The sequence below is a fragment of the Lepidochelys kempii genome, chromosome 2, assembly GCF_965140265.1.
Source record: "Lepidochelys kempii isolate rLepKem1 chromosome 2, rLepKem1.hap2, whole genome shotgun sequence".
NCBI lineage: Eukaryota > Metazoa > Chordata > Testudines > Cheloniidae > Lepidochelys > Lepidochelys kempii.
This window is the reverse complement of record NC_133257.1, coordinates 24,996,383-25,019,865: the sequence shown is the minus strand read 5'-3', so window position 1 is coordinate 25,019,865 and position 23,483 is coordinate 24,996,383. Positions and strand designations below refer to the sequence as shown.

The following is a 23,483-nucleotide window of genomic DNA, read 5'->3' as shown; positions in this document are numbered from 1 at the left end:
TGAATAAAACCGGCCCCAGGACCGACCCTTGGGGCACTCCACTTGATACCGGCTGCCAACTAGACATGGAGCCATTGATCACTACCCGTTGAGCCCGACAATCTAGCCAACTTTCTACCCACCTTATAGTGCATTCATCCAGCCCATACTTCCTTAACTTGCTGACAAGAATACTATGGGAGACCGTGTCAAAAGCTTTGCTAAAGTCAAGAAACAATACATCCACTGCTTTCCCTTCATCCACAGAACCAGTAATCTCATCATAAAAGGCAATTAGATTAGTCAGGCATGACCTTCCCTTGGTGAATCCATGCTGGCTGTTCCTGATCACTTTCCTCTCATGCAAGTGCTTCAGGATTGATTCTTTGAGGACCTGCTCCATGATTTTTCCAGGGACTGAGGTGAGGCTGACTGGCCTGTAGTTCCCAGGATCTTCCTTCTTCCCTTTTTTAAAGATTGGCGCTACATTAGCCAATTAGCCAAGATTTTGATCAGTAATGCTGTTAGAAGGATGTGATAAGGACTTTACTTTGAATCAAGTATAGTTTAAGTTAGGCACTAGGAAGCATTTTATCTTCATTTTTCTTGTAACCATTTCTAACTTTTATGCTTCGTTACTTGTACTTACTTCAAACCTATCTCTTTGTAGTTAAATAAACCTGTTTTATGCTTTACTTGAAACTAATCCTGTGCATTTAAATTAAATTGTCCGAGTAACTCCATTTAAGGTGGCAAGCTGTTGTGTATTGCTCTCTTAAAGGGACAATGGACCTAATATCTCTGGCTATCCAAGAGGCGGCTGGACGGTACAGAACATACATTGTTGGGGGAAAATCCAGGACTGGGAGCTTGTTGAGTAACCAAGGCTGGTAAAAGCCAGAGGGTAAGCCAAGTGCAGCTGGCAGGCTGCAGTTACACATAGTCACTCAGTAGCACCTGCATGCTGGTGGCTGTTTGTGAGCAATCTAGGTTGGGAGGTCCAGCAACAAGGCATTGCAGGGCATGCCAGATTACAGGGCTGATGATGACACAGCCCCTCACTGGTATGGCTTGCACCCCGGAATGTCACACCTGCTTTTGGATTTGTCCCTGAATTCAGCTAAGTTTTTTTGTGTGGGTTCTTACTCAGCTCAAAAGGTTTGGCAAGGGCACAAGAAAATGTATAACAGTTCACTTTATCTGCCACCAGTTCACAACTGTGACCATGTAGTTTGACACTGGTCTTGACCTATAGCTTGGCTGACTGGTAGTCTGGCCAACTGATTAAGGGTTTCAGCTAACTCCCGTTCAAGTCAGTAGGATAAATCCTTTAGACTTGAAATAGTAGGATCAGGGTCTATCTGACCAACTGCTTAAACCATTGTCATTTTTAAATGAGCCTTCGCCATATCTTCCTGCAACATCACTTTCTGATGCCCCCATTAATTAATTCTAAACATCTCCCCAGATGAAGTAATGTTAATATATAATATCGTGTCCTTCCAACACAAGTGTTATCGGAGTGTCGGAATGGAGTGGGCCAGAGGGCCATGGCCCCATCACTTTTACTGGCTGCAAGGATGAGCGATGGGTGGGACGGGGTGGAGAGGAGTGAGTGGGGAGCGGTGTCTTGGGGAGAAGGGGCAGCCCCTTCCACATGGTGTCAGAGCTCAGCTTGTGTACCAATTTAGACCTAGTTATTTGAAAGGAGTATAAAATCAGTAACATCAATATATATCTAATGTATAGTTGTGCCCCTTCAGATTAGCTAGAAATGAAATTGTTTTGTTTTTAAAAGATCTTCTGTAGGTTTAGTTTCATGTCATTTAACATTTGAAAATGATTCCTGGTAATTGCAGTTGGAATTTATGCATGCAGGAAGTCAGTGGAAAAGAGAGGTGGTGATCATATGCAGATTTCCATTCTTCATGGGTTACAAAGACTCAGAACTTACAAAACTGGAGGGACAGGTGCTCAATTTCTTCTGCTAAGATGAGCTCTAGATGCTTTAGCAATTTAAAAGTAAGCTCATGTACATTTATACCACATTCTGATTTGTGACCAGAAGGGCAAAAAGCTTAAGCGGTTCCAGGATAATTAATTGTGTTGTAACATCTCCAATTGGCTGGTTGTAGAATGATTTGGGAGGATTGTTATGCTGATCCTGAGAAATGCTGCATGTACTTAGCTTGGCCCTTGAAAACTAGGCCACAAGTCCCGTTAAAGATCATGTAGTTATCAGGCAGTCCATGCTGCAATGCAGACCTGCAGAAATAGAGCTAAGGATGAATGAAGTGCTATTATCCCCTTGTTTAAGGGGATCTGAGGCACAGAGAAACTAAGGCTCACATCCTCAAAGGGGTGCTTAACTCCCATTCATTTCAATGGAAGTTAGGTGCTTACCTTTAAGAATCTGGGCCTAAGTGACTTGCCCAAATTCACAGGAAGTCTGTGGGAGAGCAGGGAATTGAATCCAATACCAAGGCTGTGCCCTAACCACTGGGCTATCCTTCCTTCCCAACTTACTATGCAGTTGTACAAAAAGGTATAGGGATTGTTTTTAAAAGGTGCCTGGGGTCTACACTGCAGTAAAATAACCTGCAGTACCAAGTCACATAGACATTTTGGCCATGTAGACATTTGGGCTCGGGTTCTGAGATCCACATCCGTTGTGGGGTGTCAGACCTGGGCTCCAGCCTAAGCCGGAATGCTGCAGTTTTTAACCCCATAGCCTGAGCTCTCTGAGTCCAGGTCAGCTGATCCAGGCCCTCTGCAGCTGTTACGGTCTTTATTGCAGTGTGGACAAAGACCAAGTGCTGAATTGCCCAGTACTTTCAGGTGAACACTGTGACACAGTGGTGGAGTGATGAAGTTAAACTTTGATCAGCCACTGTCTACATTTCACTTTAGTTAATAAACAAAGCTGTTGATGTTTCCAGTGCACTCTGCATGGCATTTTACACAGTGCTGAAATTCATTCTTACCTGTCATAAGTTCATTTACAAATAGGTTTTGGACCGTAACTTTTTAGCAATATAAAATAGAAAGCATTTCCTGTAGGGTGAGGCAATCTTGAACATGGAATTAACTTGATTGTGTTCAAAGGGGGGGAAAACACAACATCGTAGGATGCTTTCCTCTGAATTTTTGGGTACACGTTTTGATCTCAAAATAAATTGGCCTCCATTTAAAATGATCCTCCTTGTGTGGGGAACATTTTCTGGATTCTGATTACCATCTTTTTGTTTTGTTATACAACCCTCACCACTTTGTAACCAATACTGGTTAGACTGTAAGCTTTTCAACGTAGGGATTCTCACGTATTTGTATAGTGTCCAGCACAGTCATGGTCTGGGGCCTCGAGCCACTACTGTACTATAAATAATAACAAATAGCAAGTAATTTAAAAATAGAGGAACAACAAAGTTTGATTTCTTTCAAGCAAAGTAGCTGACTCACAGAGAGAACACAAGGTAACTAATATACCCTACTACACTAGTGCCTTGAATGTTCTCAATGACGCTAATAAACAAAGGAGGACCTAACAGAAAGACAGCTGTGCTTATTTCAACTTCATAAGATCACATGTTACTCAAATAGCAAAGGCAAGTATTGCTAAGGAAAAGTGTTTTCAGTATCCAAAACACTGGGACAGTTATTTTTTGGTAAGTTTATTTCACAATATCTGTTTCAAGACTCCTTAGACATCTGTTAATAGCCCCTTCGGCTTTCTGAATTGCAGTTCCCAGTTTTACGTGATTAGCCTGAGAATGTTTTTGTTCGTTTTTAGCGTTCCACATGCCAGTTTATAATTAAGAACTCTTTATAATTAAGGCAATAAAAAGTTGCTTCTGTTTGCCTAGTCTACAAAAATGGATCAGGAATTGCTTTCTGAAGAATTGCTTTCCCCATATATTCGTTTTTCCTTCTGTGGCAGGCTGATGAATTCTGAGAACACACTTTTACTAGCCAGGGAAGAGGAGAGCGTCAAGTATGAACGGACCTTCATGGCATCTGAATTTATTGAGTGGCTGATTCAGGAAGGAGAAGTCACAACAAGGACTGAGGCAGAACAACTTGGCCGTAGACTGTTGGAGCATGGGATTATACAGCACGGTGAGGAATTTACTGCCTGGTAACAAAAAGCTACACTCTTTACAACACTTTTTCCATGCAGGATCATGTAAAGAGGTTGCAGATCGCGCTGTTTGGCTCTAAAACATTTCCAATTCTAACTCCTATCTAAATGATAGATGGTTGTATACTTATTTTTAAGAAAGGGTTGAATTTTCAAAAGCACTCAAAACCACTAGAATTTGGGTTTGAGTTGCTAGTAACAAATAAGTAATGAATAAAAGGCAACCTTTTATTTGGTGGTGAATAATTAAACAGTGGAAGTCATTGCCCTAGGACAGGGATCGACCTTTGGCACGTGGCCCGTCAGGGAAATCTGCTGGCAGACTGGGATGCTTTTTTACCTGCAGCGTCCGCAGGTTCAGCCAATCACAGCTCCCACTGGCCGCGGTTCGCCATTCCAGGCCAATGGGGGCTGCGGGAAGCGGCATGGGCCGAGGGATGTGCTGGCCGCCGCTTCCCGCAGCCCCCATTGGCCTGCAATGGCGAACTGCAGCCAGTGGGAGATGCAGTCGGCCGAACCTGCGGACGCTGCACGTAAACAAACCGGCTCGCCAGCGGATATCCCTATCGTATTGCACAATTGGCCAGGTATATTTGGAAAAGGATGGGGAAATCACTTTCACCTGAAACATTATTACAGTTAGTCCTGCACTGTGAGGTCTTTGAAGGAGGGATTTAGTATCTGTTCAGTGCCCAGCACAGTGGGGCTCCTTGGTGCTACTGGCACGACATAACTTGCTACAATAAGGGTAAAGCTCAGCTGTGCAAGTGACAGAGCTTTCTTGGGGGCAGCCCAAGACCGTAGAATGAACTCCTCCAGGAACTAAGGACCCTCACAAACCTCACCACCTTGTGCTCTAAGTGCAAGGCGAATCTCTTTGATCTTACCTTTTCTAACATAAACATATACCAACACGTGTGTGTGTGTGTGTGTGTAAATATTAAAAAAATAAATCTAGACCACTTCACTGTACGTACTTCTCCCCCTAGAGAGGGGATGAGAGAACAGACATGTGACATGTGTTAGTCATATTGCTTAATGTGCTACTGGAAGGTGCTCAGATGCTACAATGATGAGCACGGCATAAGACCTGTATAGATTAGAACACAGTACAGATTTAACAATAATAGGTAGCTGCATGAAGCAGGGTCTTTTTGTTGTTCTATGACAATACCTGTAACCTCAAGGAAGGAAAAGGCCTGGTGTTATAAAGTACCTCTACAGTTTCTCTGTGACTTTAATCAAGTGCAAAGTTTGTATTTACCTTGTAATTAACAGCAGCTACTTCTGAATGTTTACAAGAGGCAGCTTCAATTCTATAATTACCCTTGGTGCTGATTTATAGAGTGCCACCAGGTTAGGACTTAGTGCAAAGTGAAAATATTTCCCCCTCCTCTCTACAGCAACAATTATTTCATTTGTATTTTTACCCTGAGCTGTTTCTATATGTAGATACAGGGTGAGCTGGTTTAAAAAAAAATTGGATTCACGGTTGAAATGTGTTCAGAGGAAAGAAAATCAGGATGTGATAGATTTATTGCAAAGCAAGCATTGTTCTCATTAACAGAATCCAAGGAATAACGAAGGGTCACCCTCGGGAGCCCTGTGTGGGTGCACAAAGATCCTCTCTTGCACCCTTGCAAGGGACTGCACGCAGTATGGCTGGAAGGTGCAGTTCCTGCTCCCACTGAGTGCCCCTGAGAAACTAATTCATTGTAAAGGGGTAGAGGTGATGTGAAGGTGTTTCCTTTTCCCACACCAGCCAGTACGTACAAGGGGTAGTTTGCTGGACCTACTGGTGTATGCTGCCTGGGTAAGCCCAGTCAACCAGGCTTTCTCCTGGTTGATTCTGGATACAATGAGTTCCTCCACACCCATCTAGTCTACTTAGTTCTGTTCCTAGTCCTACGCCTGGTCCGTCTGTCTCCAGTGGGCTAAAGGGTGCCAAGAGCACAGTCTACCCGGGAATTCATAGCAAGTCTGTTGATTCAGTTTTGAAACCCGTGAACCTTTATTGATCACTCAAGGGCAATGAAAATCAGTAGCTGAACATAGGTGGTCATCTCATAAAGCTAGAGCAGAATTGTACCCAATGTAAGTGAAACACTGAGATCCTTATTCACCTTTATTGGACAAAGGTAAATTCCATTAACTTCTTAGAGATTTTGCTTGCATAAAGATGGAATAAAAACTGAATCAGAGCCTGGGGACTTAGCATTATATTTGGGAATACTTTGGGCACTCTTAAAACAGAAGTTCGTTTTATAAGGATATTCTGTCCTACAGGTTTCACTAAAGCTGTTTGTTTGGATAGGGTTGGAAATTATTTGGTGAAAGATTAACATAGACGATTACAGATTGAGCTATAACAAGTGGATGTATCTATGTATCTTACTAAGTCGTTGCAGTTTAGTTTTCCTTAATAGTGGAGCTAGACTTGAGAGCTTTTCTTTACTAAATTTTAAACTCAGACTGTAACAGTGGGTATGTAATATTCTGTTTGTTCCCCCTGAATTCTAAGTCAAATGCACTCCATTTACCAGTAAAAACAGTATTTTTCCCCACTGCCAGCATAGTGCGTTTATTCTGGAACCTGAACACCAAACTATGTTCCTTGTGCTTTCTTTGTCATCATCTATAAAGTTTCACTTGACACTAATTGACATCCTTGTTGGCAGTACAAGCAGCAAGGACATGGATTGAATAGGAATGGAGAATGAAATTCCTCCTTTCCCTAAAGGTGATCTCTAGCGAACAATATTGTTGAATATGCATGAAGCAGAATAAAAAACATTTTGCTCTTCTATTTTTTTTATTATACTGCCTTTGCAATCATAAGTATGATAGAACTAGTCTTAATCAAGGTAATTTTCCATCTATAACTAAATAGTTCCGGTTTATTTATTGATACCTGTTCTCATTCCGGTGACTTCAGAAAAATATTTTGCAGCTGAGGCAGTATTTGACTCTTCTTATATGCAGAGCACAATTTCCTGTCATGTTTGTCTTCATTTTAATCAGTCAGCCTCAAACCAGATTTCACACAGGAAGCTATTAACTATGCTTAATTTTAAAAGGGAAACTAGGTGTTTAAAAGGAATTATGCAAATGTCGTAGAAAGGTGAAACGTTTCAACTTCAGAAATGTTGTACTATAGCCAGTTGATAAACAACTTGGGGTAAATTTTCAAAAGGACCTCAGACTGACCTCCCTTTGTGCTTTGCACACACTATGATTGAATTTGAAAATGGCCTTGTTAACATCTACAGGATTTGTACAAGCAAATGTGGTTTCATATGAGTATTCTACTTTGTGTATGCAAGTCATGGTTCACAAAAATTGCATGCCCTAATAGAGGTCATAGCCTGAAAATTTGTCCCTTTGTGTACTAGGGCAGCATATCCTGTACATCTCTTAATGCTTGAGTGGCCACTGACAATTATCTGTATTTAGTCTGCCTTTGCAACCACTGATTAAATTAATCAGATGATTGGAGCAAAGATTCTATAAAGGAATGAGAAGTATGTCTGTGCATGCATAAAACTAAAAGAGCACAGGACAAATTTTGCAGCTTTATAAAATTCCACTTCTTAAGACATCTGGACACACTGAATGCTTTAACGTTCAGACATAAGAGTTTTTTTACACAGAGGGAATCTGTCATATTTTATCTAGAGTTGGAAGCACTGGGACAGATTATCTGCTGTGACTAAAATTCTCTCAGGGTATGTCTACACTACGAAATTAGGTCGAATTTATAGAAGTCGGTTTTTTTGAAATCGGTTTTATATATTCGAGTGTGTGTGTCCCCACAGAAAATGCTCTAAGTGCATTAAGTGCATTAACTCGGCGGAGCGCTTCCACAGTACCGAGGCAAGCGTCGACTTCTGGAGCGTTGCACTGTGGGTAGCTATCCCACAGTTCCCGCAGTCTCCGCTGCCCATTGGAATTCTGGGTTGATATCCCAATGCCTGATGGGGCTAAAACATTGTCGCGGGTGGTTCTGGGTACATATCGTCAGGACCCCGTTCCCACCCTCCCTCCCCCCGTGAAAGCAAGGGCAGACAATCATTTCGCGCCTTTTTTGTCTGCTGCCAGCCAAAGATGTAAAGGATCGATGGAGTGGGTCAGAACAAGACATAGACCAGATTTGTTTTGGACTCATTTTCCTCCTCCCCTGTCTAGATCACACTGCAGTCAGTCACAGAGAAGGCGCAGCGAGGTTAATCTAGCCATGTATCAATCAGAGGCCAGGCTAACCTCCTTGTTCCAATAACAACGATAACTTTGGTGCACCATTTCTTATTGGAACCCTCCGTGCAGTCCTGCCTGAAATACTCCTTGATGTACAGGCACACCCTTTGTTGATTTTAGCTCCCTGAAGCCAACCCTGTAAGCCGTGTCGTCAGTCGCCCCTCCCTCCGTCAGAGCAACGGCAGACAATCGTTCCGCGCCTTCTTTCTGTGCGGACGCCATACCAAGGCAAGCATGGAGGCCGCTGAGCTCATTTTGGCAATTAGGAGTACATCAACCACCACACGCATTATCCAGCAGTATATGCAGCACCAGAACATGGCAACGCGATACCGGGCGAGGAGGCGACGTCAGCGCGGTCCCGTGAGTGATCAGGACATGGACACAGATTTCTCTGAAAGCATGGGCCCTGCCAATGCATGCATCATGGTGCTAATGGGGCAGGTTCATGCTGTGGAACGCCGATTCTGGGCTCGGGAAACAAGCACAGACTGGTGGGACCGCATAGTGTTGTAGGTCTGGGACGATTCCCAGTGGCTGCGAAACTTTCGCATGCGTAAGGGCACTTTCATGGAACTTTGTGACTTGCTTTCCCCTGCCCTGAAGCGCATGAATACCAGGATGAGAGCAGCCCTCACAGTTGAGAAGCGAGTGGCGATAGCCCTGTGGAAGCTTGCAACGCCAGACAGCTACCGGTCAGTTGGGAATCAATTTGGAGTGGGCAAATCTACTGTGGGGGCTGCTGTGATGCAAGTAGCTCACGCAATCAAAGATCTGCTGATATCAAGGGTAGTGACCCTGGGAAATGTGCAGGTCATAGTGGATGGCTTTGCTGCAATGGGATTCCCTAACTGTGGTGGGGCTATAGACGGAACCCATATCCCTATCTTGGCACCAGAGCACCAAGCCGGCGAGTACATAAACTGCAAGGGGTACTTTTCGATAGTGCTGCAAGCTCTGGTGGATCACAAGGGACGTTTCACCAACATCAACGTGGGATGGCCGGGAAAGGTGCATGACGCTCGCATCTTCAGGAACTCTGGTCTGTTTCAAAAGCTGCAGGAAGGGACTTTCTTCCCAGACCAGAAAATAACTGTTGGGGATGTTGAAATGCCTATATGTATCCTTGGGGACCCAGCCTACCCCTTAATGCCATGGCTCATGAAGCCGTACACAGGCAGCCTGGACAGTAGTCAGGAGCTGTTCAACTACAGGCTGAGCAAGTGCAGAATGGTGGTAGAATGTGCATTTGGACGTTTAAAGGCGCGCTGGCGCAGTTTACTGACTCGCTTAGACCTCAGCGAAACCAATATTCCCACTGTTATTACTGCTTGCTGTGTGCTCCACAATATCTGTGAGAGTAAGGGGGAGACGTTTATGGCGGGGTGGGAGATTGAGGCAAATCGCCTGGCTGCTGGTTACGCGCAGCCAGACACCAGGGCGGTTAGAAGAGCTCAGGAGGGCGCGGTACGCATCAGAGAAGCTTTGAAAACCAGTTTCATGACTGGCCAGGCTACAGTGTGAAAGTTCTGTTTGTTTCTCCTTGATGAAACCCCCCGCCCCTTGGTTCACTCTACTTCCCTGTAAGCTAACCACCCTCCCCTCCTCCCTTTAATCACCGCTTGCAGAGGCAATAAAGTCATTGCTGCTTCACAGTCATGCATTCGTTATTCATTCATCACACAAATAGGGGGATGACTACCAAGGTATCCCAGGAGGGGTGGTGGAGGAGGGAAGGAAAATGCCACACAGCACTTTAAGCACAGCACTTTAAAAGTTTACAACTTTAAAATTTATTGAATGAGAGCCTTCTTTTTTTTGGGCAATCCTCTGTTGTGGAGTCGCTGGTTGGCCGGAGGCCCCCCCACCGCGTTCTTGGGTGTCTGGATGTGGAGGCTATGGAACTTGGGGAGGAGGGCGGTTGGTTACAGAGGGGCAGCAGTGGCAGTCTGTGCTCCAGCTGCCTTTGCTGCAGCTCAACCATACACTGGAGCATTCTGGTTTGGTCCTGCAGCAGCCTCAGCATTGAATCCTGCCTTCTCTCATCACGCTGCCGCCACATTTGAGCTTCAGCCCTGTCTTCTGCCCGCCACTTACTCTCTTCAGCCCTCCACCTCTCCTCCCGGTCATTTTGTGCTTTCCTGCACTCTGACATTATTTGCCTCCACGCATTCGTCTGTGCTCTGTCAGTGTGGGAGGACAGCATTAGCTCGGAGAACATTTCATCTCGAGTGTGTTTTTTTTTTCTTTCTAAGCTTCACTAGCCTCTGGGAAGGAGAAGATCCTGTGATCATTGAAACACATCCAGCTGGTGGAGAAAAAAAAAGGGACAGCGGTATTTAAAAAGACACATTTTATAAAACAGTCGCTACACTCTTTCAGGGTAAACCTTGCTGTTAACATTACATACATAGCACATGTGCTTTCGTTACAAGGTCGCATTTTGCCTCCTCCCACCGCGTGACTACCCCCTCAACCCTCCCCCCTCCCCGTGGCTAACAGCGGGGAACATTTCTGTTCAGCCACAGGCAAACAGCACAGCAGGAATGTGTCCCTGAAGAAAAGCACCCTATTTCAACCAGGTGACCATGAATTATATCTCACTCTCCTGAGGATAACACAGAGAGAGAAAGAACGGATTTTGGTTGAATGCCAGCAAACTTACACTGCAATGCTTTGTTCTACAGTGATTCCCGAGTATGTGTTACTGGCCTGGAGTGATAAAAGTGTCCTACCATGAAGGACGAAATAAGGCTGCCCTCCCCAGAAACCTTTTGCAAAGGCTTTAGGACTACATCTAGGAGAACCGCAAATGCCAGGGCAAAGTAATCCTTTCACATGCTTGCTTTTAAACCATGTATAGCATTTTAAAAGGTACACTCACCAGAGGTCCCTTCTCCGCCTGCTGGGTCCAGGAGGCAGCCTTGGGTGGGTTCGGGGGGTACTGGCTCCAGGTCTAGGGTGAGAAACAGTTCCTGGCTGTCGGGAAAACCGGTTTCTCCGCTTGCTTGCTGTGAGCTATCTACAACCTCCTCCTCCTCCTCATCTTCTTCGTCCCCAAAACCTGCTTCCGTATTGCCTCCATCTCCATTGAAGGAGTCAAACAACACGGCTGGGGTAGTGGTGGCTGAACCCCCTAAAATGGCATGCAGCTCATCATAGAAGCGGCATGTTTGGGGCTCTGACCCAGAGCGGCTGTTCGCCTCTCTGGTTTTCTGGTAGGCTTGCCTCAGCTCCTTCAGTTTCACGCGGCACTGCTTCGGGTCCCTGTTATGGCCTCTGTCGTTCATGCCCTGGGAGATTTTCACAAAGGTTTTGGCATTTCGAAAACTGGAACGGAGTTCTGATAGCACGGATTCCTCTCCCCAAACAGCGATCAGATCCCGTACCTCCCGTTCGGTCCATGCTGGAGCTCTTTTGCGATTCTGGGACTCCATCATGGTCACCTGTGCTGATGAGCTCTGCATGGTCACCTGCAGCTTGCCACGCTGGCCAAACAGGAAATGAGATTCAAAAGTTCGCGGTTCTTTTCCTGTCTACCTGGCCAGTGCATCTGAGTTGAGAGTGCTGTCCAGAGCGGTCAGAATGGAGCATTCTGGGATAGCTCCCGGAGGCCAATACCATCGAATTGTGTCCACAGTACCCCAAATTCGAGCTGGGAACGTCGATTTAAGCGCTAATCCACTTGTCAGGGGTGGAGTAAGGAAATCGATTTTAAGAGCCCTTTAAGTCGAAATAAAGGGCTTCACTGTGTGGACGGGTGCAGGTTTAAATCGATTTAACGCTGCTAAATTCGACCTAAAGTCCTAGTGTATACCAGGGCTCAGTTCAATGGGCGGCAGAGGGGTGAGAGGAGGTGTGAGGGAGCTAGTTACAGCTCTCAGTTTGCCCAGTTCTGCAATAGGTTAGAGTAGTCCCCAAGCTGCTCTAATCCAGGGGTTTCCAAACCTTTGTCCCTGAGGCCCCCCCGTGCAGCTGCAATAGCCACCGAAGCCCATTATTAACACTTCTTGAGGAAAATTATTAATGATATTTATTATTATTATTTTAGTTTATTTTAATGATTACATTCATATAAACTATAACACTTTAAATAAACAATGTACATGTACATGTTTCCTTTTCCTTTTAATGTGAACAATTGTAATGACAGAAATCCCTAGCACTCAAAGCAGTGTTTCAAGATCTTTGTAACCAAACAGGTTTAGTAAAACTATACTTTAAAAAAATGTTGAGAGCAAAATGCGGTGTTCAAAGAGGCAAAACATAATTTTGTCTAAAACTGAACAGTAAGCAACACAATGTTAAGAAAATTGTTAAAAACCACATTGTGTTATTATTTGATTTTCAAACAAAATAGTTGTCCAACTTTGAACATTATATTGTGTTTTCAGTTTCCTTTTTAGTGTAAAATTTGGATTTCTGTGCTAAGTAAAGACCCAACCGTAGTCTCTACTAATTAGAAAAAAACCAAATATTGTAAATAAAATATAAAATAACTTATAGACCAGTAGTCTTTTTAATGGGATGGATGTGCCTGCTTCTCCTTGCTCAGTTTTTCCAGCTGGGGACATATGTTAGTGAGGTTCAACCTGATCTCATCTACAATTTTCAGTCTTTCAGCCAGCTCAGGGTGCAGGCAGGGGTATCTGGGAGCTATGTTCAAAGAGGAGGGTAGCTCTGGGTGCAGGCAAGAGTGTATATGAGGGTGCAGGCAGGAAGTAGCTGGGGTTGTGTGCAGAGTAGGGTAGCTCAGGGTGCAGGCAGAGGTGTAGCTCAGCGTGTCGGGAGGGGCTGTGTCCGAGGGGGTGCTGCTGCAGGGCCAGGCTGTGTGCCCAGTCCCTAATTGGCACAGTGGGGCAGTTCCACCCCTTGTGGCTGTGTGCGCGCTAGGCTGGGTCATGTCATCCTCCCCAGTCACTGTGACCACCAGCACTCAGTGGTTCACAGGCACCGAGGACTACAGCTACCTGAGCCTGGAGGGTGTGGCGGCCATTACCCAAGCCACGTGGGGAAACTGATCTGGATGCACAGAGCGCCTGGCGTCGCCACTTGCTCTGCCAAAACTCCACCCATGATGGCAGACCACCCGGGACTGTGTCAATGCCCACCTTTGGACCGTGGCCTACAGTTTGGAAACCCCCGCTCAACAGATCTCTAAGGAGGGGGGAGGGGCTACAACATCAGTTAGCACATCATGGCATGTTTTTTCTGCTGAGGGATGTGGCCAGTCCCCCAAAAGACTGCTTTTAGCACATGCTAGCTTGATATGTGACCTACTCCGTTACAAAGGTACAGCAATGTGAGCCTCATGGCTCGTTCCTCCTGGAATCCTGTCAGGATCCCAGGACCACAGGACCAACATACTAGGCAGCATTCCTGCTTCCTGTACAAGACTTGCTGGAGAAGGATTTGGTCCTTAATTTGCTAACTTCAAGGTCAGCATGTTAGCAGTTTGCCTGGCCCTTGTAATATAAATTAATGCTGCATGGTTAGGTGAGGAGAATAAATGTGGTTGATACTGCAAAGATTGGCATGTGAGTGTTCCTCCTCTTTCACCCAGAGCCCCATGGATACGGAGTTGCAGGACTGTATGCATATCTTCAGGCTTGCAGTCAGTCAAGCTGAAGGTCTGGGATCAGATCAAGATCAAGGGATCTCAAGCTGTTAAGCGCTTTCCCTTTTAGATCTGGTTCATATTGGGAGAGGGAAGTCCTCTCCTATGACACCACTTGTGTTTGCCAGGCAGTAGGTGCATACGCTCTGTGGCAGTGTCTTAAAATAGTATATTTTTAAATGCTTTAAAAATTCTCACCAAATTTAGACACATATTGATTTTACTTCATTGTGTATGCAGTACAGCTTGTGCTTGTATCCAGTTCCACCTTATAAGAAATGCAGTACCTAGGAAGCAACATTCAATCTCTTGTTTCTATGCCAGATTACTCATCTCTTTCAGTGTTCCTGCTTGCCAGGCTGCTGCTTACATTTGGATGCCTGTATTTTGGATTATTTTCTCCTGGATTCACTGGGTCTGATTGTCTTGTGCCCTGCACCTTGTGTCGTCACTGACTGAAGTTCAAAGTGAATATAAAATGCTACCAAATCAGGTAGCACTTTGCCTTGGTGTCAACCACTACAGGCAGCGTAGGGCAGTACAGAACAGGGCCCAGAATACCCTTGCATATTACTATTATTATATTTATGATGTTACTTCCCTGCTTTTTTCCAAATTAAATCTCATTTGTTGTTTTCTCCCCATGCTTTTTGTCTCCCTATTTCCCTTTGAATTAGTCCTCTGTCGTGACTCGTGTTAAGTCCTCTCAATTTAGTATCTTCTGTGAGTTTCATTAATATGCTGTTTGCAATCTCCTCCAAATCAGTAAAGAAGATCATACCTGTGAAGCTAAAAGTCTTCTTCCAACTCTTTTGTAGAACTAAGACATAGTTTAGAAACAAGAGTAAGGAAATGGATGACTTTAGGTTCTGTCTTCCATTTCAAGTCCCTTTTCTCTTTTAGATTATCAGTTTGAATTTGGAACGGGTCAGTAGTAGCCAAACATTAGCATCTGAAGGATGATTGGGGGCCAGGATGAAACAGTCAAGACTTTAGCCCAGTTCCTGGTGGGAAACTGTTCACATCACAATTGGGACTAATTGGTATCTCTACTCTGAGTCTCATTTGTCATTGAACTATCCCCTATGGCCTAGAAGTGGACAGCATAGAACAGAGATGATCCTCAGAGGTGGTGTGTTTTGAAGAAGCTTGAATTCTTGCTGACTATGCTGTACCTGTTGTGGTGATAAACAGGTCTTTAGAATCCAGACCTCTCCACCTGATCATTTCCATCAGCACTAAGATATCTGTTTGATAGGGTTTTTGGAGAGGGCTCAGCATTTGCTTCCCTGAAAGATGCAGGAATGGAAAGAAGCTCTTTTGAAGGTAGCTGGTGAGCAGAGTTCCTGTTTGAATAAGGGTTTTGTTGTAGTATTATAAAATTATTATTTAAATCTGAATAAATTTTACAATTTAAAAAATTTAATCTGGTTGATTGCACTGGACCCAATTTTGAGAGGTGCTGAGCACATGCAGATCATATTAACTTATAGCAGATGGGGGAGCTCAGCACCTCTCAAGATTTTGTCTATTGTCAACTAATCGTCCACTGTTCTCGTGGATGAAAACAACGTTCACAGTGGCTTGTACAATAAGTGTTGACTTCCGCTATCAGTTTTTACATTGCAAAAACATGTTAAAAATGTTTTAATTTTCTTCCACCTTTTGCAAGCAGAAATATAGTAGCATTGTATAACAAGAAACTTGCCCTAAGCAAAGGAATGCAGTATTAAAGCAGCAAGGTATAATGCTGTTTTACGTATTCACCAGTAAACCACATCTGATTAAAGTTGTGTACAGACCTGAAAAGGAGAAGAAAATTTTAAAAACCCTTATGATCTGATTGTCTTTTGCTGATCTGTCCAGAAGCATCTTTCATTTATTATAGTGTACATGTTGCATTAATATATTTCTCCAATTCCCTATTTTTAACTATTGTTTCTCATTTTTTGAGTAAAACATGGCATTGAAATGTACAGCTTCCTTAATTGCCATTCTCTCTTTTGGGCTATGACTTGCTGATACTGGAGATAATTTCATTCCTCAATTCATAACCTCCATGTAACTGTTGGTAATTCACCATGTGCTTTCCTTGACTGGAATGGCTCCTAACCAGAGACTTTCTCCCTTGAAGAGTGACACAAGAATGTGCTTTATCACCTCTTCTGTTTATTTTAATCCTTGAATCTCTTGCAATAGCTATCAGAAATTCTCCAGGTATTCAGGTCATCAGCGTCTGTGCTAAAGATCATAAAGGTGATGTCCTGCTTTATCTCAGTGACACGAACCTCCGTTCAGCACCCTAAAGAAGTCTTAGAGACCCCCCCAGCACTATAACTGATTTTAGTATAAATATGACCAAGTTAAAGGTGATGTCCATAGGGGCATATTCATCATAGGTTTTTTGGTTGGTTGTTTTACAAAATTCCATGCTAGCTGTGTCCCTTGAGGAATTCAAATACAGATTTCACCCAATTTAACTTATTATGCTAAATCCGCAGTCCGTTTTATTTACTTTACATCAGGTTTTAAAAACAACCTTTCTGTTATCAGTTCAAGTTTTTTCAAGTTTTTACTCTTAAGGTGGGTAAGGAGTGAGAGCCTCCCATGTGATCATGTAAACTCATTGCCCTCAGTTTCATACTTCCTCTTTACCACCCTCTCCCTGTGTTATCTCTGTCCTTCCAGTGTTGTTCTTGTGGGCAGTGCATTTGTCTTTATTTGTTTCATGATGTACCATGCACATCTATGGGGCTGTATAAGTAAAGCAGGAAGACTTGTTTCCAAATTATCTTCATCCTATTTTTCTGACAAAAGTTTCAATTTTTAACAGCTGCAACATAAAAGATGACCAGATAGGCCTTTTTCATCTTCTTTTATCCTCTATTCACAAACTCTGTAGTTTGCATACTTTATTTAGAAGCAAAGAAAAGCAGATAACTATGTTCTATAAACTTGCTTTGTTAAAGACTAAACATGCACATAGGCAGAGTGTAATGATTCACTGAACAGACTACTGAACTGAGTGCATGGTAATGCTGGTTTTACTTAATATTCTAGATAAAATCCACTGCCTTTGAAAGCATTCTTACACTTTCAGAAAAAGATCATAGAATCATAGGACTGGAAGGGACCTCGAGAGGTCATCTAGTCCAGTCCCCTGCATTCATGGCAGGACTATATTATCTAGACCATTCCTGACAGGTGTTTGTCTAACCTGCTTTTAAAAATCTCCAATGATGGAGATTCCACAGCCTCCCTAGGCCATTTATTTCAGTGCTTAACCACCCTGAAAGTTAGAAATTTTTTCCTAATGTCCAATCTAAACCTTCCGTGCTGCAATTTAAGCCCATTGCTTCTTGTCCTATCCTCAGAGGTTAAGAACTGTTTTTCTTCTGTTTCTTTGTTACAACCTTTTATGTACTTGAAAACTATTATCCTGTCCGCACTCAGTCCTGTCTTTTCCAGACTAAACAAACCCAATTTTTTCAATCTTCCCTCATAGGTCATGTTTTCTAAACCTTTAATCATTTTTGTTGCTCTTCACTGGACTTTCTCCAATTTGTCCACATCTTTACTGACATGTGGCTCCCAGAACTGGACACAGTACTCCAGTTGAGGCCTAATTAGCGCAAAGTAGAGCAGAAGAATTACTTCTCGTGTCTTACTTACAACACTCCTGCTAATACGTCCCAGAATGATGTTTCCTTTTTTTGCAACAAAGTCACACTGTTGACTCATATTTAGCTTATGGTCACTATGACCCCCAGATCCCTTTCCGAAGTACTCCTTCCTGGGCAGTCATTTCCTATTTTGTATGTGTGCAACTGATTGTTCCTTCCTAAATGGAGTACTTTGCATTTGTCCTTATTGAATTTCATCCTATTTACTTCAGACCATTTCTCCAGTTTGTCCAGATCATTTTGAATTTTAGTCCCATCCTCCAAAGCACTTGCAACCACTCCCAGCTTGGTATCGTCCCTCAAACTTTATAAGTGTACTCTCTATGCCATTATCTAAATCATTGATGAAGATATTGAACAGAACCGGACCCAGAACTGATCCCTGCGGGACCCCACTCATTATGCCCTTCCAGCATGACTGTGAACCACTGATAACTACTCTCTGGGAATGGTTTTCCAACCAGTTTTGCACTCACCTTATAGTAGCTCCATCTAGGTTGCATTTCCCCAGTTTGTTTATGAGAAGATCATGCAAGACAGTATCAAAAGCTTTACTAAAGTTAAGATATCCCACGCCTAGCACTTCCCCCCATCCACAAGGCTCGTTACCCTGTCTAAGAAAGCTGTCAGGTTGGTTTGACATGATTTGTTCTTGACAAATCCATGCTGAGTGTTACTCATCACCTTATTTTCTTCTAGATGTTTGCAAATTGATTGCTTAATCATTCGGTCCATTATTGCTCCCTTGTCTTTCCAGGTACAGAAGTTAAATTAACTAGTCTGTAATTCCCTGGGTTGTCCTTATTTCCCTTTTTATAGATTGGCACTATATTTTCCCTTTTCCAGTCATCTTGAATCTCTCCCGACTTCCATGACTTTTCAAAGATAATCGCTAATGGCTCAGATATCTCCTCAGTGAGCTCCTTGAGTATTCTAGGATGCATTTTATCAGGTCCTGGTGACTTTAAGACATCTAACTTGTCTAAGTAATTTTTAACTTGTTCTTTTGCTATTTTAGCCTCTGATCCTACCTCATTTTCACTGGCATTCACTATGTTAGACATCCACTCACCACCAACCTTCTTGATGAAAACCCAAACAAACAAGTCATTAAGCACCTCTGCCATTTCCACATTTTCTATTATTTTCCCCCCATCATTGAGGCCTACCCTGTCCTTGGTATTCCTCTTGCTTCTAATATATTTGAAGAATGTTTTCTTGTTACCCTTTATGTCTCTAGATACTACATTTACAAACATTAACCTGCTTTCATGCTTTAATCTACCTGAAGTACAGTGTTGAAGCAGTGAACAATCAGTACAAGATACATTATTTGATAGGAGATAAGCTACCATTGGACTTCAGAGTCCTGTACATTGGAATCCTGTTGCTTAAGTTTTTCTTATACTGCTTAAAAATGTCATATTTTGTAGATATTATGCATGAAATGTGGTTCTCTCATTACATCACACCTTTTTTTCTGACCTACAACGTGTGTGTGTGTCTGTGTGTCTGTATGTGTATATACAGGGACATATCCTCAGCTAGTGTAATTTGGAACAGATCTAACGATTTACACTGAGAAGCTGTCTCCTTGTTTATATAAGACACTCTGAAACTGAAACAGTTCAACATTACATGCACTGCATGTGGAAAGTGAAATGTTTGCAGTACAAATGTGGAAACAATACCGTTTTGGTTTGTGTCCTAGCAAGTGCTTAAACATCTGTTGGAGTATGTACACAGATGGTTTTATCTACAGTTCAGATAAAATATACATATTCATAAGGCTAGAAATATATGTATCATGTTTATATAGTAGGGAGAATCGAGGACCAATAATTGCTGTCTGCTTATTGAACGTATGGGCAAACGTTCTGACTCTTCCTTGCTAAAGGAATTGGCGGCTGTGATTGCAGAGCCATTGGCCATTATCTTTGAAAACTCGTGGCGAACGGGGGAAGTCCCAGATGACTGGAAAAAGGCTAATGTAGTGCCAATCTTTAAAAAAGGGAAGAAGGAGGATCCTGGGAACTACAGGCCAGTCAGCCTCACCTCAGTCCCCGGAAAAATCATGGAGCAGGTCCTCAAGGAATCAATCCTGAAGCACTTAGAGGAGAGGAAAGTGATCAGGAACAGTCAGCATGGATTCACCAAGGGAAAGTCACGCCTGACTAATCTAATCGCCTTCTATGATGAGATTACTGGTTCTGTGGATGAAGGGAAAGCAGTGGATGTATTGTTTCTTGACTTTAGCAAAGCTTTTGACACGGTCTCCCACAGTATTCTTGCCAGCAAGTTAAAGAAGTATGGGCTGGATGAATGCACTATAAGGTGGGTAGAAAGTTGGCTAGATTGTCGGGCTCAACGGGTAGTGATCAATGGCTCCATGTCTAGTTAGCAGCCGGTGTCAAGTGGAGTGCCCCAGGGGTCGGTCCTGGGGCCGGTTTTGTTCAGTATCTTCATAAATGATCTGGAGAATGGTGTGGATTGCACTCTCAGCAAATTTGCGGATGATACTAAACTGGGAGGAGTGGTAGATACGCTGGAGGGCAGGGATAGGATACAGAGGGACCTAGACAAATTGGAGGATTGGGCCAAAAGAAATCTGATGAGGTTCAATAAGGATAAGTGCAGGGTCCTGCACTTAGGACGGAAGAATCCAATGCACAGCTACAGACTAGGGACCGAATGGCTAGGCAGCAGTTCTGCGGAAAAGGACCTAGGGGTGACAGTGGACAAGAAGCTGGATATGAGTCAGCAGTGTGCCCTTGTTGCCAAGAAGGCGAATGGCATTTTGGGATGTATAAGTAGGGGCATAGCGAGCAGATGGAGGGACGTGATCGTCCCCCTCTATTCGACATTGGTGAGGCCTCATCTGGAGTACTGTGTCCAGTTTTGGGCCCCACACTACAAGAAGGATGTGGATAAATTGGAGAGAGTCCAGCGAAGGGCAACAAAAATGATTAGGGGTTTGGAATACGTGACTTATGAGGAGAGGCTGAGGGAACTGGGATTGTTTAGTCTGCAGAAGAGAAGAATGAGGGGGGATTTGATAGCTGCTTTCAACTACCTGAGAGGTGGTTCCAGAGAGGATGGTTCTAGACTATTCTCAGTGGTAGAAGAGGACAGGACAAGGAGTAATGGTCTCAAGTTGCAGTGGGGGAGATTTAGGTTGGATATGAGGAAAAACTTTTTCACTAGGAGGGTGGTGAAACACTGGAATGTGTTACCTAGGGAGGTGGTAGAATCTCCTTCCTTAGAAGTTTTTAAGGTCAGGCTTGACAAAGTCCTGGCTGGGATGATTTAATTGGGGATTGGTCCTGCTTTGAGCAGGGGGTTGGACTAGATGACCTCCTGAGGTCCCTTCCAACCCTGATATTCTATTATTCTATGATTCCTTAGCTTGAGAGAGCTCCAAACAGATGTGATTCATCAATGTGTAGGAAGAAACTAGTCTGAATAGGTACCATTATTAAAACACATTTGCAGATGCTAGATTAGCTGTAGAAAAACAGGAAGCCTTTGAGAGGAAAAGGAAAAGCACAATCCAATGAAAAATATAGTGCCATTTATTTTAATCTTTTAGCGTTTACATTGTGAAAAGCAGCAGGAATGAACAAAGGAGAAATGAAATTTGAAGAGTTCCAGTGGCTGTATTCTGCAGTGGTGGGTGAAAGATATCAAGACTGTGATTGATAGAGCCCTGCAAATCCATTGTTATCCTCTTTATATCCGCATCTGTGGATGTGGATATTGGAGGACCATTTTTGTGGATCATGGATAGATGCAGATCCAAATTTTATATCTAAAGCCCTGCAAATCTGTGGATATCCGCTTTATATGTGTGGATATCTGTATCCACAGATCGTATTTGCAGCTCGCAGATCACGGATCGGATGCGGATACAAATTTTGTATCCGTGCAGGGCTTTAGTGATTGAGTGTATGGTGAATACTGGGTGACTACAGAGCCAGGGCCTAATTTTGTTTTTAAAGTCTGCAGGCTCACCCTGCCAGAGCCTCATGCAAAAGTGTGCACACGTTTTCAACAAGTTGGCCCTCATTCTGTTTTCTGTCTCCAAGACACAGAAACTGAACTGGCAAAAGTCCAGAGGAATAAGAGGCAGCCTTAGAAAGCTGTGTATTCTCCTCCAAGAAGGGCAGTTAAAGGGCATTGTTATTTTATAACTATGACATTAACCAGGGCACAATCTGGACTGACGGACAGCTGTGTTCCCTCAATTCACCAACCTGAGGTGCCTCTTACATTGCTTCGCTGTGAGAGCAACCACTCCTGGTCTGCTCACACACAGCCTTCGGCATGTAAATCACTCCCTGCTATTCTGTATGAGCGCTATAGACAGCCACTCATGAATTACATCTCAGGGAAACACCAGCATATTCCCAGTCTCAGATTTCCCCCCAGAAATGTGCGTCTTGTACTGCCCAGTACCCTCCTGGACAACACAAGCTCATATAAAGTCCATCACTTTGTTAATAGAAAATGATGTGCACAAATCTTGTTATCCCAAATGAAGGGTCCCAAACACTTCAATACAAACACATACTGGTTTATATACAGAAAGATAGATTTTAAGTGATTACAAGTAACGAGGCATAAAAATCGTAATTTGTTACAAGTAAATAAAAGGTAAAATATATCTTATATGTAACTTAACAAGCTAAATGAATTCAAAGCAAAGGTTTCTCTCACCACATGCTTTAGCTGTCTTACTGGCTGGAATCCTTTCAGCCAGGACCCCCTCCCCCAGTTCAGTGTTGATTGCCTTGTCCTTCAGTTGTTGTTGCTGCTGTGAGTAGAGATGAAGGGAGTGATGAGTTGGGGCATCTGTTCCCCATTTTTATATCTTTTCCTCCTCTTGAGAATCATCTCTAACTGGGGTTCAGGAGACAGAAAGTCTGTGTGACAGGAACTTCCAGCAGCTTCTTTGCCAAGATGTAAATTTCTCACTCACACCCTTTTTCCTCCCAAAGAATGGCCACTTAATCAGGTGATAGTCCATTTGGTTTTGTTGACACCTGGCTAAGACATCAGTTTGCCTTTTGTCTTTGAGGAACTGGTTTCTACCTGCTTTTCTAAACTTGGATTATGTCTCAGTAATGTTATACAGTAGAATCTTATAAGTTTACGTACAATGTTGCCACACATATTTTACCAGGACAATAATGATCAGCACATTATGAGTTTTTAAATGATACCTCACAAGCCATACTTTAAAAAGAATGAACATAGGGATACAGACTGTCACAATAATGTTACTTTATTGTCTGCTTTTTTAAACACTAGTTCTTCTTGGGGTAGTGTGCAAAAGTGAAGAATCAAAAAGAAATCAGAGTTGATCCAAACATTTCATAGGAGGGGTGTGGAAAAGCCAGGTTAGAAAACAGTTCAGTCACAGAAGGATGGCTTATCCAATTCATGTACACCAAGCTCCTTCCCTGCCCTTTTTTAGATAATTTCTAAAAACCACCTGCCCTGCAAGGCATTTCAGTTAGTATCTGCTCCATGTCATGTATTTTTTTTTGTGTGTGTGTATTATACTTGCTGTTTCCTTAGAGTGTAAACTTCAGGGCAATGTCCTGTTGTTTCAAAGATCAAAACAATACATTGAGGTCTGGACTTGCAATATTATGTCTTGGATTATTGCCAAAAAATATTATTTTTTGGAGGGACTAGTGATAGTTAAGGATCTGTGGCCTTTACTCCAGTTTTACACCAGCAGGTCTCTGTCATAACCAGTGGAGTTACTCCTGTTTTACATCAGTGTAACATAATGTTAGAAACATTA

The 23,483-nt window shown here is 43.2% G+C and overlaps 1 protein-coding gene across 2 annotated transcripts in view; it reads left to right on the top strand.

Moving 5' to 3' along the window:
- DEPTOR (DEP domain containing MTOR interacting protein) overlaps positions 1–23,483 on the top strand; it is a 129,995-nt gene that overhangs the window by 64,829 nt on the left and 41,683 nt on the right. For both annotated transcript variants that reach the window (XM_073330244.1, XM_073330243.1), the window contains exon 5: positions 3,917–4,095. In XM_073330244.1, the coding sequence (XP_073186345.1) occupies positions 3,917–4,095 (179 nt within the window). The remainder of the gene's footprint in view (positions 1–3,916; positions 4,096–23,483) is intronic.